The sequence below is a fragment of the Phoenix dactylifera genome, chromosome 7 (genome assembly GCF_009389715.1).
Source record: "Phoenix dactylifera cultivar Barhee BC4 chromosome 7, palm_55x_up_171113_PBpolish2nd_filt_p, whole genome shotgun sequence".
NCBI lineage: Eukaryota > Viridiplantae > Streptophyta > Magnoliopsida > Arecales > Arecaceae > Phoenix > Phoenix dactylifera.
This window is the reverse complement of record NC_052398.1, coordinates 11,907,212-11,925,795: the sequence shown is the minus strand read 5'-3', so window position 1 is coordinate 11,925,795 and position 18,584 is coordinate 11,907,212. Positions and strand designations below refer to the sequence as shown.

General features: G+C 38.6%; 1 protein-coding gene across 8 annotated transcripts; it reads right to left on the bottom strand.

Annotated features, from left to right (window-relative positions):
* Positions 1-579: 579 nt before the first annotated feature.
* On the bottom strand, positions 580-14,442 carry LOC103718718 (F-box protein SKP2A-like). Of its 8 annotated transcripts, none has more exons than XM_026809127.2 (6): positions 13,770-14,441; positions 13,174-13,431; positions 10,165-10,513; positions 9,941-10,082; positions 2,902-3,093; positions 580-1,165 (listed from the first exon to the last, which is right to left on the bottom strand). In XM_026809127.2, exons 2-6 carry the CDS (start codon positions 13,416-13,418, stop codon positions 789-791), a joined length of 1,305 nt encoding a protein of 434 aa, XP_026664928.2. In that variant the 5' UTR covers positions 13,419-13,431; positions 13,770-14,441; the 3' UTR covers positions 580-788. The 8 variants fall into 8 exon arrangements, with proteins under 8 accessions (XP_026664928.2, XP_038984239.1, XP_026664929.2 ...); XM_039128311.1 differs by having other exon boundaries at positions 14,171-14,441; XM_026809128.2 differs by having other exon boundaries at positions 14,237-14,441.
* Positions 14,443-18,584: the final 4,142 nt, after the last annotated feature.

The following is an 18,584-nucleotide window of genomic DNA, read 5'->3' as shown; positions in this document are numbered from 1 at the left end:
TGAAAACTGGTATTAAGACAGTGAATCTTATGGTTATCAAACAGAACGTCATTCAGCTACTAAAGAGTGCAGATAAAAGAATCAGAACCACACTTGGTCCCCAATCCACATGGCCCTAAGCAGCTTCAACAATGCTCTGGCCTTGACTTTGCGGCCACTGGCTCTGGAGAAGCAGCAGCTATATAAACAACCCTGTGTTTAAGCCACCATTCTCAGCATGCCGACTCGCTATACAAGATCGTTAGCGATCCAAGCATGCTCACTTCCCTGTTGAACAGATAGGACTCTGAAAACCATCTTCACAAGGAGGCTGACAGCATTAGAATTCATTCTCATAAACTTCATACCAAGAAGATCCAATATGGCCAAGGCTTGAGAAACATTTTGTTTGAGTTGAATTCGGAAGATACATGATCACACCATCGATAATATCCGAATTGGGTCAAGCAGGGTGGAAATGGGAATGTTAGGACTCAAAAAAGGAGTCAAAGAAATAAGCAAGGATTAAGCATCAATGAACCAACCAGACAATCCACAGAAAATGAGACCTACAGAAAAGCGCACAAATTTCCTGATACCACTTGACTAATGATACTCAAAAACACTTCATAAAGGATGGTTCAGAAATAACATAGGATATGCAAAGCAGTTAAGATCCATTGCAGAGTCTACAATTCTGAAATTTCTGGTTAAGAACAGTTCTGATACATTATATTAACATATATGTACAAGTGGTTTTTCAAGATCAAACTTTGAATCTTTTTCAAGCCATTTCAAGTCATACCAGCTCAGTAAGCATGGGGATATAGAGCCACCCTACTCGGGCGTTGGGCTTGGAGGGCACAAGCACAGTGCACAGATGTGAGGTTGAGGCACCCACTGATGATAAGCGAATGCCTTTCAGGACAGGTATGGAGTGCAGGGAATGAGTCACAAACAGCCTGAACAGCAGGAGGCGTTAAGGCTGTGCATTGACTAATGTTGAGTTTCATAAGCCCTTCCTTCTCATCGCTGCTGTTTTGCATAGGACCCCGCAGCTCACGCTTGCTCTTCACACGACTATTTGCCAGTGAATACATAGCCCTGTCAGTGATGTTCTGGCAATAATACAAGCCCAAGGATCTCAGTCGTGGACAACCGTTTGCTAATGCAATAACACTTTCATCTGCAGTGAACAAAGAAAGCCCAATGGATAAATTATAGGGTTGGATTATGGCTATAGTAAATCTCTCTTTGCTTCACAAAATGGAAAGACAAGACTGCAAATGTCCATTGCAAGCATAATCTACCGTTGTACTTATTAAGAGCACAATAGAACAGTATGAAACAGTGTTGTTTGAATCAATTGTGATGCACAAGACAGAATTGATGATGCAAATGAACAAATTGATTAGTGGCGGACCAACATGCAAATTCATGATCATAAGAATTGTGTATTTCATTGTGCACATAAGTCCAGATCGTTGTTTCTTATAACATGCGATGTTAGTTCAACTACCTAACAGGGTAACAGAGAAAGATAGGGTCATGATGGCTGCTCTATGCTATGAACTATCTATTAATGCTTGATGAATTCTCCAACTTGATTCTTCTATGAGGATTATCCCTTCAACTGCATCAAGCACATCCTCAAGTCGCCATGTATGACTCCCACTCATCCCAATTTTAAGACGCATCAAATCCAGGGCCAAGTTTCCTAGAGAAACAAATTGTTGTTTATTCCAGAATATGAAGCTGACAAGAAAGTAAATTAGTTGTTGATATACGTTAAGATGGCCCAAGCTGAAAAAGTTGGCTCACATTTGTTTGCAGGCAATAAAACACTGTTGATAGCAGGCGAATAAAGTAAAACCACATCATTAGTTAGTTAGGGGATTATCAAACATTATTTTGTTGTAATAAAAAAATGTTTATTGATTGAATTTAGGAAACCGACTCTAGCATAAGTCAGCCATGCTGATTGTAAGACTAAAATTTAGATTTGATGTTGCTTTCTATCACTTTGACTTTAAAATTGATACATACACACACACACACACACACACACACATATATATATATATAGACATATACATATATATCTATACATATGCATATACATATACGTATATAAATCATATATATGTGTATACATACATGTATCTATGTATACATACATGCATATATGTATACATGTATATATCCATATCCGTACAATTGCTCGCCTCAATCCATTATTTATCCAAACAGGTCATGTAATATCTCAAAATCCCTTTCATCTATTTTTTTCTCACATCAATCACCCCTGCTTGTGTACAAAGCAGTGATTACAATGATGGACCTCATAATAGGGGAAACAAAAGTGATAGTGTTTTGCAACATGCAAGTGCCAGTCTTCATCAAAATGTCATTTTGTAGTTTTATACATCAAAGGACTGGCATATCTGGAGCGAGGGACTTGTAGGGGTGGAGATGAGCTCAACATGAGGGAGCCGGATGATGCAGGACAACTGCAGGAAGGAGAGGGGAGAGGGGAGAGGGAAGAGGGAAGAAGAGGAGGGGGAAGAAGAAGAGGAGGAGAAGAGGAGGGGGAGGAAGAAGAACGAGACTTCTCACCTGGTTCTCACCATGGCTTCACATCAGGGCTTCAGAAAGAAAGACGGCTAATTTTCATTCATCATTCATCAAAATCCTAAACATGAAGGTGGACCTATATATATAGGGTCACAAAATAACAGATAGACCCCTACAAATAAAACAATCTCGAAAAGGCCCTAAAATGATAATATGCAAATAAACCCAAATGACAATATGCAAATAAACCCAATCAACATAAAATAAATCCAACTAAAATAAATTAATCTAAAATAAAATCAGGCTGAGACCCGCTGAGCTGGCTGGATCCTGTGGCGACCAGCTAACCTGGCACTGGTGTCCGCAGCAACTCTCCCCAAGTGGAAAGAAGTTGATCTCGACGAAAGCGGCTCGGTAAAGCCCCGGTAATACTCCAACAAGTCCGGATCAATCGACGGCATCTCCTCGTGCTGGATCCAAGTGTAACCAGACTTTGGTCGTCCACGCAAACGAACCAGAAAACGCTGGATGCCTCCATCACTGCCAAAAACTATTTGCTCGGCTAAAATAGAATCAATATACTCTTTTTGTGCTCGATGGAGGAGAAAAGAAAACGAAGATGGCATGGAATCATTAATAGGATAAACATCGGGTGCAGGAGAGCGGGCAGCAAAAGAGTCAATAGAGATTGCAACCAAATCTTCAATATTAAAAGTAAGGCTATGACCAAAATCAAATAGAAAGTCAATGGCATAGGCGTCAGTGCCATCCTTGTGTAACACGCTGAATGGTCCAATACTAAGAGACTGCAATTCCTTAAGACGGATCATTACGTAACCCTAAGTTTGAAATTCTTTAGCATGAAAATCAACTTGCATCTTATATTGAGCAGTACATACATGAATGCCCTTATGGATTTCCTAATGCAACTTATGAATGTGTTGTGTAAATGCATATGCAGGCTCAGAAATCCTAACATCAGTTTCGATGGTTGTGCGAGGGCATATCTAACTACACTCATGGTGGATTGATCAGACTTGCTATCTGACTGTGCAAGCGAGCTAGGTGTAGTGTGGGTGCATCCTAGGGTTTCAGGGTTGTCATTACACTCTTCCTCAATATCCCGAATGTCATCGAAGTTTGGCTCATAGATTTGCTCCTCTAAGTCATCTGTGTCACCAAACTGCTCTTGCTGAGCAATAACGAAAGATTTGTTAGCACATTAGGAGGCAACATGACCAAAACCTTGGCATTTGTAACACCGAATTTTGGAATGTGGTATGGGAGGCTCACCAAGCATTCCTTTGTCGTTAGTGTCTCGGCTTGGGACATAGGCAGTAGGAACGGGCCTAGGAGTAGTGGACCCTACAGAAGATTTAGGCCCTAAGAAATTAGGGCCCGTGGAAGTGCTCCGTGTGTCAGGGCGCCTTACAAATGTGAACTTAGTGTTCCATCGGTTAAGGAGATCGTCCTGATAGTTATGAAGTAGGTATTTTTCTTTAAGTCTCTCTTTCATCTCTACCCAATCAGTTATTACATACTGATATCTTCTAGCTAACAGTTGTTCCGTGTTTTTCCAGAAAAGCTTAGCTTGACCAATGAGCTTCATTCTGGCAAACCGGACCTTCTTGTTGTCAGACAAATTGTACCACTCAAAGAAGTGGTCCATTTCGTGTAACCAGTCTGAGAAGACTTTTGGGTCAAGACGACCCTCAAAAGTGGGGGCTTCAACCCTAATGCCTCTCATTACATCTTCATCAGGGTCATGAGGTTCTCTGGGCTCTACGTTATGTCGGTAACCTTTATCAATATTAGGGAAGGGACCGGGTCCTCTAGGGCGAGGGTAGGCATGATGATGATCTGAAACAGACCTATTACCAAAGTTATCCTGCCGAACAGAGTCTTGTTGTTCTAGAATTTGTTCTAGGGTTTCATCCCCTTCAAGACCCAGTAAATGGGAGGCACTAGCTTCCTTGGATTCAATAACCCTCTGAAGTGAAGCCTCAATTGAATCAAGTCGGGCATTAACCTGGATGGACATTGTGGTTAGGTCATGAATATGGGCATTATTGGCTTGGACTTGGGCATTAGTGTCTTGGATAGCTTTTAATAGAGCTTCAATTTTGGAATCCATGTCTAGTTAGGACTCAGAATGAGATGCGACACGACCACTACGTAGATGCATAAAATGAATGAAGATATGTATGATCCTACCAACTATAGAGGTTTCTAAGTAGACTTAATGCATGAAAGTAATTTGAAATTGCAAAGTATATGCTCAATATAATCAGAAGCTAACTCTAGCAATTGAAATTGGTTTTGTAATAAATCCAGATAAATAGTTGCAGTCAAATAGTACTAGTTTTCAGTGTTGCAAGGCTGCACATAGCCTCGAAGAACTCCCAAAAATTAGGTACCTTACAATTAATAGCAAAGATAGGCCACTACTACGGTTTTGGTGTTGTTTGGAGTGGATGTGTTGAATTTTCAGGAAAAAATATCAATAGAACACAGAAGAGTAAATTAATTCTAAATTTAGACAAACAAATAAAATTTGCAGTAAGGGAAGAAGCCTGACCTGGGCTGGGGCGACAATCAAAGTACGGTAAGTCGACTCGTCAGATAGCGCGAATCTGGTCGAATCACAGCAACCGGTGTGGTCTGATTGGCCTGTGAACAAAAGAGATGTTGTGGGCCGTTGCAAAAAGGCCTGCTGGACCTGATGCCTGATGGAGGGGTATGTTGGGCCTTTGATGTGAAGAAGGGGTGGAGAGGTGGTGGATCGGGCCTGTGTAGGGGCGAGGCGCGTGGACTTGGGCCTGTGAAACGGGCAGGATGAAATGGAAAAATAAATGAAAAAAAAAAACCGCCGGTTGAAAGGATCGGCCCGTGAGAGGGAAGGGTGAGCTGTGGTGAAGTGGGTTTCTGTTTTTGGGCGGGGGTGATCCGAGAGGGTGGAGGAACGGTGGGGTGCAATGGAAGGCGAGGAGGGGCCTGCGAGGGGAGGGAAGATGGCGGACGGGCAGGGCGGCGCTGCGGTGGAGCTCAGCGGCGGTGGAGATGGTGCGGCGGCAGCAGAGGAGACGAAGGATGGTGGGGGCTCGGGCGGCAGCAAGGGAAGAGGAAGTGGCGGCGGGTGGCAGCGGCGGCGAGGGCGGCAAGGCCGGAGGGGGCGACAGCAGCGGCGGCTAGGGTGGCGCGGCGCTTCAAGGGCGGCGAGACGCGGCGAAGAGGAGGCCACGGAAAGTAGAAGAGGAACCAGGTATTTTTTTGTCTTTTTTTTCTTTTTTTTTCCTTTTTTTTCTCAACAAGCACGTGCAGTCACCTGCTCTTTTTTTTTGTTTAAACCCGACCGAATTCGGGTTAGCTGGGAATCTGCTCCGGTAGCCCGCCTCTGATCCGGCTCCTTCGTGGGGCGTTGAGGAGAAGTTGCTACATGTTTCCTTGGATCGCAGAGCGTGGTAACAGCCGGACGTGGGTCTCGGATGGCGATGAAACAGCCACGGTCAAGGGGCGCCCGGATGTGGAGCGGTGCTTCTCATCAGTTTCGGGTGACAGTGGCAGCAGCACAGGATGGCGGTGCAGCATCGGGTCACTCGGTTTTTTTTTCACTTAGACAGGAAGACGGGGGGGCACTTCCCAACTGGAAGAGAGGGCGGCGGCACGGCAAAGAGACGGCAGGCGCAGGCGGTGTGGCGGGGTTGAGGGATGGTGGCAGCGGTGGGTGTGGGCGCGGCGACGGGGAAGGGCCAACCAACGAAGGGGTTGTTCCCCCTTTTTCTGGTGTGAGATCCGAGAGAGAGGAAGGAGGCAACAGAAGAGTTTTTTTGTAGCCTGACCCACAACAGCCTAGAAAAGAAGAGGGTTTTGGCAACAGAGGCAAAACCGGATGCTCTAATACCAAAGCTGATACAGGATAACTGCAGGAAGGAGAGGGAAAAGGAAAGAAGAGGAAGGGGAAGAAGAAGAGGAGGAGAAGAGGAGGGGGAGGAAGAAGAACCAAGCCTTTAACCTAGTTCTCGTCATGGCTTCACACCAGAGCTTCTGAAAGAAAGAGGGCTAATTTTCATTCATCATTCATCAAAATCCTAAACATGAAGGTGGACCCATATATATAGAGTCATAAAATAACAAATAGACCCCTACAAATAAAACAATCCCAAAAGGCCCTAAAATGACGATATGCAAATAAACTCAAAAGACAATATGCAAATAAGCCCAATCAACATAAAATAAATCCAACTAAAATAAATCAATCTAGAATAAAATCAAGCTGGCTGAATCGGCTGGGACCTGCTAAGCTGGCTGGATCCTGTGGCGACCGGCTGATCTGGCACTGGTGTCCACACCACCGGACCTACCTCAGCTTGGTTCAAATAGCTTGTGCCTAGCTCGATCTTGGCTAGGTAGATATAGAGCAAGCTTGAGCTTAGCTTGGTCAGGCTTGAAAAAGGAATGGGCCAAAGGGTTGAGCCCCACAGCAAAGGTTGAGTGGCCAGCAGGGGTGTGGTGGAGGAGGGTGGCCGTCTGGCCATACAAAGAAATTGTCATAGTCAAGAAGGGGCCCACTCACTTAGAAATCATGGCAGGTCGGTCTGCTTTAATTACCTCAAAGCCCAAGCCTCATTTCAGCCGCTTATCTAAAGGCTGGGAACAAGATGATTTAACTCTTTTCCCTCAACTACGTTCAGCTGTTGTCATCGATTTAAGGGAGAATTCAGAGAGGTGGCCACCAAATCTTTAATCAAAAATAATTATAAGATTAAAGGAACAGTTTCATAGATAAAGAACAAATTGGCACTGTATACTTATAATAAATTTTATTTCTTATAATAAATTTTATTTACTTATTTTGAGCTATATCTCATGCCTGGTTCGTTATGTTTCAAGCTGAAATAGCTGGCTCATGTTTTGCTCATTCAATAATCGAGTGAACTCATTGCAAGCTCAAATTTCAGCTGAACATGAGCTACTCATCAACAGCTTGCTCATTCAACAGCCCTAACGACTAGTGTTTCCACAAGCATCTTTACGTGAAGTTCTATTTTCTTATACCACTCACACAACTTGGTAACAGAAAAATCAACAAGCCGATGGGAAGAATTTACTTCTCTCTCTCTCTCTCTCTCTCTCTCTCTCTCTCTCTCTTTCTCTCTCTTATATAAGCAAGGTAGGGTTTGAAAAGTTTAGAGGTAGCTGCGAAGAACAAAAATATTGCTTCGAAGTTTCAAGCATTTGTCTCTTTTATACCTACATCTACACATATTTCTAATCAAAATAAGATTTCCTACAAACTTATATGGCGTTATGTGACTACATCAAAATGTACACAGATTTTGTGTTATTGGACATGCCATGTACTATTATGTGAAGTCCTTTACTCTTTTTACATCAATATGGCATTAGAGCAAAAGATCTTTAATGCTATTCCAATGGCTGATATTATTCATGAACATGATTGACAATTTTATATGTGCAACTCAATCTTGTCGCCTAATATCTGAAAAAAATTGAAATTTCTGGGAAGGTGGTAACTGGGTGAGAATCTAGATATAGAAGGAAAAATGAGCAGGCAGCTATGAAGTAACGGTAAAACTTCTCATTGTGGTTTCTTTGACCATGGTAGCTGGTCCGTATTAGAAATAAGAAAAAAGAATGACTAGAAGAACCCGAGTAATGAAGGAGAAGCGATAAAGAAAGATAAAACTATGATAACAGATGTTCAAGTTCTGTAATAGTGATCTGAATACAAGAGAAATAACAATAGAAGAGAGTAACATGAAAGAGCTTACTACTGTGATATTTTTTGTATTCAAGAATTTGCAGCAGATTGAGATCACGACATTCTGCTGCTGCTTCTGTATGTACCGAAGCAAAGAAGAGGAGAAAACTAAAGTAGAAAGGAGTAACAACAAATAAAAGTAAAATACTTGACAAAAGAGGAGCATAAATCTACTACAAGGATGTTGTTTTACTAGGAAATCAATGATCAAGAAACAAATTTTGGCTCTTCAATGAGCCTTACCTTATAGATGCCCAAACCATTTCAAAAGAACATGGCAATGACTCTGGAGTTCTCTAACTTTTGCCTTATAATCGAACTAGGCCTTTATAGATTTACAGATTTCCAATAAGATCGAAGTCAAGTTTAAATGGGGGAAAAAGAACTAATCAATGTCTAGCTCATTATTTTATGGATACTGAACTGTCTTAAAACCATCATAAAGTTACAGCACTCATATTCATGAAACTACAAGAAATCAAGAGCAAAAAGGACTTCTATAGCTATTTTACATCTGCATTCAAGTATGTCCTTACAATAACCATAGACAAGGTTGAAAACATCATGGTATTGACACTCATCAGTGATTGGCAGTCTAGCATGGAAAACAATAGTCCGTTTCAGCCTAACCCAAAACCATCATAATATTTACACCTTGCTATTGGCTATTCACTGCCAATACTTGGCTTACACATAGGAGCTACAATTCACTACAAATAAACCAACCACTAGTAAACTACAGGCCACGAAGACGTGCACAAGCATGCACAGACACACAACCTTAAAGCCAATGCAAAAACTCTCTGAATCTTCCAAGTTCCATGAGGTCACAAGAAATTCCGGTGGCATGTCTCTAGGTTCCACAGCAATTATTAAGCATTTACTATTTTTCAATACCATCAGTGTAGAATTCTAGCATGTCAACAACCATTCTATCATGCAAAATTTACAATGTGATTGCTTATTAAATTCCCCATAACAAATTTTCTATTTAGACCACCTTGAAATAGAACTTGTACCAATTCCACTTGTACCAAAAGAAAAAACATGTCAATGCATGTAAACAGAAAAGTAAATATACTGAGGGGCAATGCAGTGAAAGATATAATAGCACTGAAGGAGGCTCATGGCTATTAGAAGTAAAACACAGCTCAGGAAAGTAGTAACTACTCGAAATGTTCAGAAGAAATTCCAATCTCACATGCTTTGGTCCTGTCACAATTGTTGAGCACTTATTTGTCTGAACCATGAAGTAGACCAGATTTACCAAAAATATTCACTATAATATTATTTATAATAAATAAATTTAGCTAGGCCACTGTAAAATTGAATTTTTACTACTACTCATAAAAGCGAATAGCACAGGAAAACATAGGGAAATAAAAGAGGGTAAAATAGTGAAAAACATTGTAACAGAAACAAGAAATCTGCAGAGTACTACAATGAACGATGCAACATAGGAAAGTAGAAAACTGTTGCAGACTGCTTACTGAAGTTACAGAAGTTAGGATGCTCTAAATCTAGAATAATTATTATTTCCAGTTAATAAAGCCTTATCAATATTTATTGAGTTCAAAACAATACATGCATCTGGCATCTGAATACCTGTAATAAGGACACAGCCACATAAGTCCAAGGCCCTGAGATCAGGGCATCCTGCTGCCAAACTGGTCACTCCATTATCACTGATATCCTCACACCAACCCAAATTCAAAGTCTGCAACTGAATGCAATTATACGCAATAGCCTGCATCCAATTTTACAGAAGATTAGGCAAGAATTGATCCAGGGCAAAAAAAAACCCAAAAAAAAACATTTGACTTCAATACCTGTAAAGCTCTATCAGTTGCAGCTCTCACACATCCGCAAAGATTTAAGTTTTTCAAGTTCCTACAGTAACTAGTCAGATATGCAAGGGCAGAATCACTGAAAGCAGAGCACCCACTGATATTGAGTTTGGTAAGACGTGGACATCCATGGGCTAAAGCATACAAGGAGCAGTCAGTCAGTCTAAAGCTTTTGCTAAGGTCTAAATCCCGCAAATCATGGCAGTAATTAGCAACAGCCTCTACAGCAATATCCTCAAGTTGAGGTCTATCCTGCCGCAGAGTAAGAACCTGCAGCTTTGTAAACTTGGGGGCTAGTGACTGCACAAGACTGTTCATGTTGTTTGTGCACCTGCAAGTAGTGGAATCTCAATCCCATTCGCCCAAATGACTAATCATCATCAGAGGAGTGTACATACAGGGCATAAGTATTACAATTTAAGACAAGAAACTGAATTATTCATTAAAAAAAATCTTAAGAGAGAACTTGCAAAACATATGCATACATACTGAAAAATTAATTTAACTTCATGTTGTATCTATTTCTCCAGAAATAAACATTACAGGGACTGCATTAATAGCTGTGCAAAGAACTAATTGTCAATTACCAGATAACCATTTTGGTATTTTTATCTTTTTCATCTTCTTTCTTTTTTCCTTTAATTGTGGACAGAGAGGGGTGGAGAGTGGGGTATGGGGGCTTTTTATTACTCTATACATATGCATGTACATACTGCAGAAATTTCATAAAAATATAGTCATCATTGCATCACTCCTAGCCAAAAACATGTGTTCTCTGGAAGTGTGTATCTTCTTCTTAAATTCACTGATCAGATAGGCAACTTTCGCTGTTGGGAAACATCATGGGGATATCATCAACAAGAATAATATGCAAGTTGCATAATGAAAGTAAAACTGAGCATGGATAAAACAATAGATGATTTTTTAACATTTTCAGCAGAATTTCTTTTCATTATAGATACAATCCAGTGATAAGACACTTCCAGAAAAATCAAGAATAATGTAGGAATAACAGCTTCTGACAATATTCATCCGTGGAGCAACTAGTATTTAGGAATCTCATATTTGCAACTTATAAAATGATTTGAATTAAGAAAAATGCAAAAACAGAAGGAAAGGTAAATTAGTCTTTTCACGTCATCATAAATTACTATCAGAATAATCCCAATGCGATAGTGAAACCACAAATTGTAATTTTAGGCATTCTTCACATAAAAGTAATCAAGATACATAATAACTCTTTAAAAAAATTACATACTGAGCTTGATTGCAGGCTATGCCAATATGCTTCTACAGCCACCTTGTGATTATCACACATCAACAAGATTAAATACAAACAACATGAAGACAATGAGTGCAGTTGTGCAAAGATCATAGCATTGAGGTGGATATGACGCAGAACTTGGCTAAATATTATTAGAAATTAGTGCATGCTTTTGTTTTCAAACTTTATGCAGAACTTCAAACAATGGAGGTATCTGATAGATGTGCGTCCAAAGAAACAGGGCAGCCATCTAAAAGAAAGAGAAAATCTAAAATGACTGTTTGAAGCAGTATAAAGATACCGTCTAATCTTAAAAAACAATAATTACACATGAGATAATAATTGGTCCAATATTTGCAAGCAATAGTTCCTTGTGAACTAAAAATATGATCCTTGGAATTGTACAAATTGTCAAAGATCAAACTTGAAACATGCTAACAAGTTCAACAGTGAAGGCAACAACATTGGTAGAAGAACCAACTTTGCGGCAAACAGAATCTAAAGATAGGTTGATGTCTTTCCAAATTTCATGAAAGAGAATCTAAAGATAGATTGATATCTTTACAAATTCCATTTACATAAAGATTGTTACCAAGTACAAAGTGACCCTAAGTTGACCTGAGAATGATGTAATGTAACTTGAGGCGGGTGAAGGTGTATGGCAGGAAAAAATAGAGAAGGATGAATGAACTTTTGATACTAGAACAGCATCGCGTGTATTTGCTGCTTGCCTCTTAAGAAATTTTATATGACAACAATTATTGTATATTAGGAAAAAAAATTGTATTCTTACTGCAATGTGCTTCAGAACTGGTAAGCATGGTTCCCCTCTGAAACATATATCAACCTTCTTGAGAGGTTCCTAAATAACATAAATGAGGTCAAAAATTCCATTCTATCCATGCTTAATGCTTTTAAGCAAACAAATGGACATGCATGCATGCAGTTGGGGAAGGGGATTTCAAAGAAGGAATTTTATCCAGATGACTACTCTTCTAATCTACAAAATAAGCCAGCACTTTCAGTCATTTTATCATGTCGGATCATTTTGAACAGGAAGAATGCAAGAAAAAAAAAAGCAAGGGGAAAAATGAGAAAAGGAAGAATTGTATATCTTCTGCACAATGATAACATGCCAGAAAGAAAGGCTAGATATGGGAACATAAGGGCTAGAATCTTTTCTTTCCTTTCTTACTAGAGAAGGACCAAGTGTTTTATAAAGTTTAGAGAATTATGGGGATTCTTTTATTCATCGATGGAATTGCTGTCTTTCATTTAGAGTAAAGTGATCCAATATTGTGTCATCACAGATTCTTGCTATGACTATAAGATTTCGAAATCAATAATAAATGTAGATGGTGAACATATAGGGAGCAAGCAAAACACTTAATATTACACCTTGCACATGGGACCGACTTCCCCTCGAAGGAAACCACAACTACACTTCTTCCTCTCAGATTTAGACTTCATCACATAATCTCATAGTAAAAACTGTATATGACTTAAAAAGGAGAATTAGTTGAGCGCCATCTTCCTATCAACAAAGCTACCGTCTTCAATAAGGCCCAGCTTGAGCACCATCTGCCTGAAAACGGAGCTTCCATATCCAGCAGGGCCCAAGTAGCAAAAGAATGGCCGAAAGTTACACAACTAGTGCCCAAAAAAGGAAACAAAAAGAAGCATAAAGAGTGGAAAAGGCTAAGACTAAGAAAAGATTAAGCCTTTACCATGACAGAGAGAGATTTGTAAGCCCAAAGCACAATGCATCCCTCCAACCAGTACACACACCAGAAACCACAATCACCGTCCGATCATCCAGAAGCGAAATGATCCTCAGCAACAACTCCATGGGAAGATCCTTCCAACCAGCCATAGCAGCTCCCTCCCCCCCTGACTTTTCCCCACCGGCAGACAACATGAGGTTCTGAAACCACGCTTCTAAATTTCCGCTTCCCAGCCCCCCAGAAACCATATCAACTGAGCTCCTACAGAAGAGTTACAATCAACTGATAAGTCCAAAATAATAATACTTCAAAATCAAATTTTTGATGCGTTAAAACCCCCACGCCGAAATATATAACACTCATAGAAGATCTATAAAATGTCATCGAAGAAACAGAGAACGATCGACCATCAACTAATTCCAGCTTCCCGAGATCAAATAGAACACAAAGTTACCACTTTTTTCTGATTTCATTATAAGAAGATGATAATGCCAGTCTAAATACGCTAGACGCAGACTTAAAATGAAAAGCAAAAGCAAAAACAGCGGGGGAAAATGAATCGGTTAATAAATATATAGCAATATAAAGAAAAATGCAACCTTCAGACAGATAATTCATAAACCGCATTAGGGGGCTTCCTATTACTCGCCGAAATGAGAAGACGCACCACATACAAACCGGAAGAGAGTGGCAGATCTCAAAACCCTAGTCGACAAAATCCTTGAGAATAAAAACGAACAAAAATCGCCAGAACTGTTTCCAGGAGTCGCCATGCGATCATCCAAAAACATCAAAAACTAAACAAATCCTCCAACAAAACCAAAAATCAGCAACGAAAAGTATAAAAAGAATTCCCTTATGTCACCATAAATAAACAAAATAACAGAGCTGAGACACCTCATCACGCCACCTCCTCCTACCCCAAAAAACAAACACCAATAAATCGTTAAAAAATCCCAAAAGATTCAAACTCTCAGGTCATCACAACGAATTGAAAAACCTAAACATCAGAAATCGAAGAAATGATCGATTGATCAATCACGGGATCCGAATACTGTGCAAAGACCTCCAGATTCCACGAATCCAACCGAGAAAAGGGTACCAACCGGAAGTAGAAAACGAGACGGAAGAAGAAGAAGAAGAAGAAGAAGAAGAAGAAGAAATTAATCAAGAGGGAGGGGAAGGTGGAGGAATTGGCTAGGGTCCTGGAGAGCCGGGTCACTGTCCGAGGGTTACGACGCGTATGGTTCGAGACTTCGAGTAGCCTCTGGAAGGGGAAAACTAAGGACCGACGGGTCGAGGACCGAAGGGAACAAAAATATCTTACGGGGTGGGAATCGTATATTCGCCGAAATAAATAAATAAATAAATAAATTACAATATTAAAAAATAATATTTTTATAGAAATAAAATTTTATATTTTATTTAAAAAAAAGCTACTTATCGAGCGACTGAGAATTCAGATTTTTTTTCAAACATATCTTTAAATCTTTTAAAATATAATAAATATTTTATATAATTTTTTAAAAAATAAATGCTTAATTAAATATAAATTACAAAATACAATAATTTTACATAATCGATCAAATATACAAAAATTATTTTTAAAATTATTTATATATATTATTGAATTACAATATTAAAAATAATATTTTTATAGAAATAAGTTTTTTAAGTTATATAAAAAATTATGATAAATATTAAAAACTACTTACCGAGCGACTGAGTATTGAGATTTTTTTTTCAAACATATCTTTAATTTTTTTAAGATATAATAAATATTTTATATAATTTTTTTAAAAAATAAATACTTAATTAAATATAAATTACAGAATACAATATTTTTATATAATCAAGCATACTAAAATTATTTTTAATATTATATTTTTACAATTATTTTTAAAAAAATAATTTTTTTAACCAAACGAAAATGAGAAACTATAAAATATTCTGTAATGTCCGTTCCACACGATTTTTATTCCCGGATGGGAGTGAAAGACACGTGGCGGTCGTCGATGAATTGTCTCCGTTGTGGCCACGCAAGGAGGCGATCGAACGGCGCCGCGAATTCGCGTGGAAGATGACAAAGTTCGATGTGGCGCTGTGGAAACTCGAAGCCGCGACGAAAGTTTGATGGAAGGCCGAGAGCCGGTAATTGTTTCCTTCTCCTGAGATAATGGGCTTGGTTGGGCTTGGTTGGGCCCAATAGATAGAGCTCTAATTCTTGACTCAAGGACCCAAGGTCTTGGTCTTGGTCTTAAGTCTAGGTTTGTACCTAAAATTGGCATGACATTAACTTTTTTTTTTTCTTTTCTGGGTAGATGGCATGACTAACTTAAAAATTAGGTTTGGTTACAGATGACAAAACCTACACATGACTGTCACCTTTCGACGTCAACGAGCAAAAGTTTTCCCATTTTTTTTCTTTTCAAAGGTGGAGGGATGTGCTTACCTCCGCCTTTTGTTGATGCAAAAATTTATCCTATTATTGTATGTACGATGCATGCATTGCTATCTATCAAAGTATCATATATCTATAGAAAAGTTAATAGTATTGGACTGGATGGTGACATGTATCGCCAATTACACCAGAATTGTGTTATGAAATTATTCGTCAACTCTTTCTATCGAATTTAAATTATTCAATTTCTCAAATTTGGCCAAAAAAAAAATACAGAAGCCAACTAGTATCAAATGAGGACAGGATTTGAGTTCACATCATTTGTATCGGTAAATCGGGATTTTAATAGTATTGTCATCATGTTCCATATGATTTAGATAAAATAACTTTATCGTTGGTATTAAGCTACAGTGTCAATTATTCAGAGACGCGTAACGTATGCATAATCTTTTACTCAATATACAAGCTAAGAGGTTGGAATTTTTAAGAAATAAGAAAGAAGCCACCTAATTAAAGAAAGGTATCCCATTCTACGAACCAGAAAAAAAAACTCGCATAATGGTGGGGCCGTATGTGGGAACTTAAGCCGCGCATGGCATCCTGCACGCTTTAGTTCCTTGAAAAGAAGAACAAGGAAAAAGCTTAGTGCCTTTAAAATAGTAGCAGCCCACCTTTTTTCAGTGGTTTGGGCGAGGCTATAGTGTGTTCTAATTTGGGAGCCATTTGCCGGTTATACTCTTATTTTGAGTCGCATGCAGAAAAACTTATCTGATGCACCAGCTCAACGGTATATCGGATCCATTTATTTCCATCACGGAAACATTTTAATCATCTTAATCTGAGCAAAAAAAAAAAAAACGAGAAACAATTAAAAGGAAGAATGACAAGACCAGAAACAGACTAGAAACAATTAAAAAAAAAAGAAGAAGTTGGCTTGTGGATGGTGCCATGTTCAATTGAATAAAGAAACAAAAACTGAAAAAGCTAGTCATATGTTTCATGCACTAGTGAGAGTTTCATGCTCCTCCTAGCATGTATCTTGAAAGTTGATCTTGTTCAACTTTAAAGTATAAAATATGTTTTTTTTCCAACCTAGGAAGCAAACTCATACCTAGAACAATATTAATACATATGATCCTGAAAGGAGAATCAGGATTAATATCTACCTAGGTAATAGAAGGATCGCATTCTTGGTCGCGGGGGCATTGATGATTATTCATATGGATTCGTGTTAGTTTAGCATTTCTCTGCCTCCTACATGATAATTTACCTCAACCTAAACATCCTGATGTTCTTATTCAAAGCTTTACATGGCTTTGTAGATCTATGATCCTACTAAGGGCTTGTTTGGATGATTAGGCTGTAAATCCTATTAGATTTATGGATTGGATCTGTGCAACCAACAATATTATAATTGTAGGTTGAACTATGCCTATATTCATAAGTATCCAGAAATAGCTTTGGAGTGGGTCGGCCCAAAGTTTTACCCGGTATCGTAAACCTATATATGTTCCTTCTAAATCAGCACATCAGCAGCTCGATTTGCATGGAAGAATACTGAGATTGCGATATTTTGTAGAACAACATGCACCAAAGCTGATATTGGCCAAGTTGGCAAATGCTGTAGGGTGCCGCAAGTAAGGCTGCAGCAGAATGCATTTTATACCCTTGGGGATCCGAAATTTCTATTTTCTAAGCAAGGAATTTGATGGAAAATATATACGCCAAGTAAAAAAAAACATATTATAGTCTCTTCTTATTGAAGATTCCGAAGTTCTAACCTTCTTTTTTTTTTTTTTGTTGCCTTTCTAGCAAGAACTTGCAATAGTATGTCATTGCTTGCATCTGATGAACATATATTGCACATTAGATGAAGTACGAAGTATGAAGTAGTGAATTGTTTTTTCCAAGTTTCTTCTTGATTCGATATCTAAATGTACAAATTCTGTGACAAGTTTCCATTACACATAGTGCAATTGATTATGAACTTCAATGTACATATTCAATAGATGATACAAATAAAGCTATTGGCAGATTTATACAAAGTGATCTTGCAGATTTGAATTTTAAACTCTACTAGCAACTCAACTGGTTGGTATATATCTTTACAAGTAAGAGGTCATGTATCTAACCTGGCCTCATACTTGGTTTAGCAGGAATTACTTGTGAAATGTTGAGATGAAATATGCGAAAACCTCTATTTCCACCACACAAGGGACCTAGATGCACACTTACTCTCCAAAATAAGCAATATATTTCTCATAAAATCATCTTTATTCTTTTAACAGATGATATGTTAGTTATATGTAATGACCCAACGATAATGATCAGAGGCCAACTTTTTTTTTTTTTTTGAATAGTCCAAGACCACCTGTTGATTTGGTTAAACTTTAAATTAAATGTATCAACATCTTGATGTTTAATTTATAGAGCAATTTGCATCTACAAACACGAATGCTCGAGGTTTGACTCGATATGAGCATTTGACTCCACTTTAATTTAATTACAAAGTTACCATTCTTAATAGTCATAGCCCATTCTTCATTTATTTACCTTTTTCTTGTATATAGCATGCTCAAGAAAATTCTAGCAGAAAATATCTGCAATTGAAAATGATATTACTATGAAATATGGTTGAGGCTAGATAGACGATGTTAACCTAAAATGATCGCCACTAAGGTTGTACTATTATTAAATAAATTTTTGCCTAGGCCTTATCCACGCATGGATGCCCATAAAGCATGACATGCTTGGTTTAAATGGGATCAAGAGAGAGTTATTACATAATGATAAATATCTTATGTAGTTATCACAGCTACCACAAGCCATCCCAGCAACTGATGTCATAAAAAGAAAAATATCAAAAATAAGAGGAATCATTGGAATAATCTTATCTCCTCTCTCACTTTACCACACAACAAGGAGCCAAAGCATCCAATCTTAGCAAAAAAAAAAGAAGGAAATATTGATCAAGTGCTTCCGAAAGATATGTTATCTATCATTTTTCTTAGTC

What these genes read in the sequence shown, in the direction of transcription:
- LOC103718718 (XM_039128311.1), bottom strand. An exon ending in ACAAATCTCTCTCTGTCATG is followed by an intron (nt 10,514 to 13,173) that starts GTAAAGGCTTAA and finishes CACTACTTGCAG; the next exon opens with GTGCACAAACAACATGAACA. An exon ending in TGGCTGTGTCCTTATTACAG is followed by an intron (nt 3,094 to 9,940) that starts GTATTCAGATGC and finishes AGTTTTTGGCAG; the next exon opens with TGATGGAGGCATCCAGCGTT.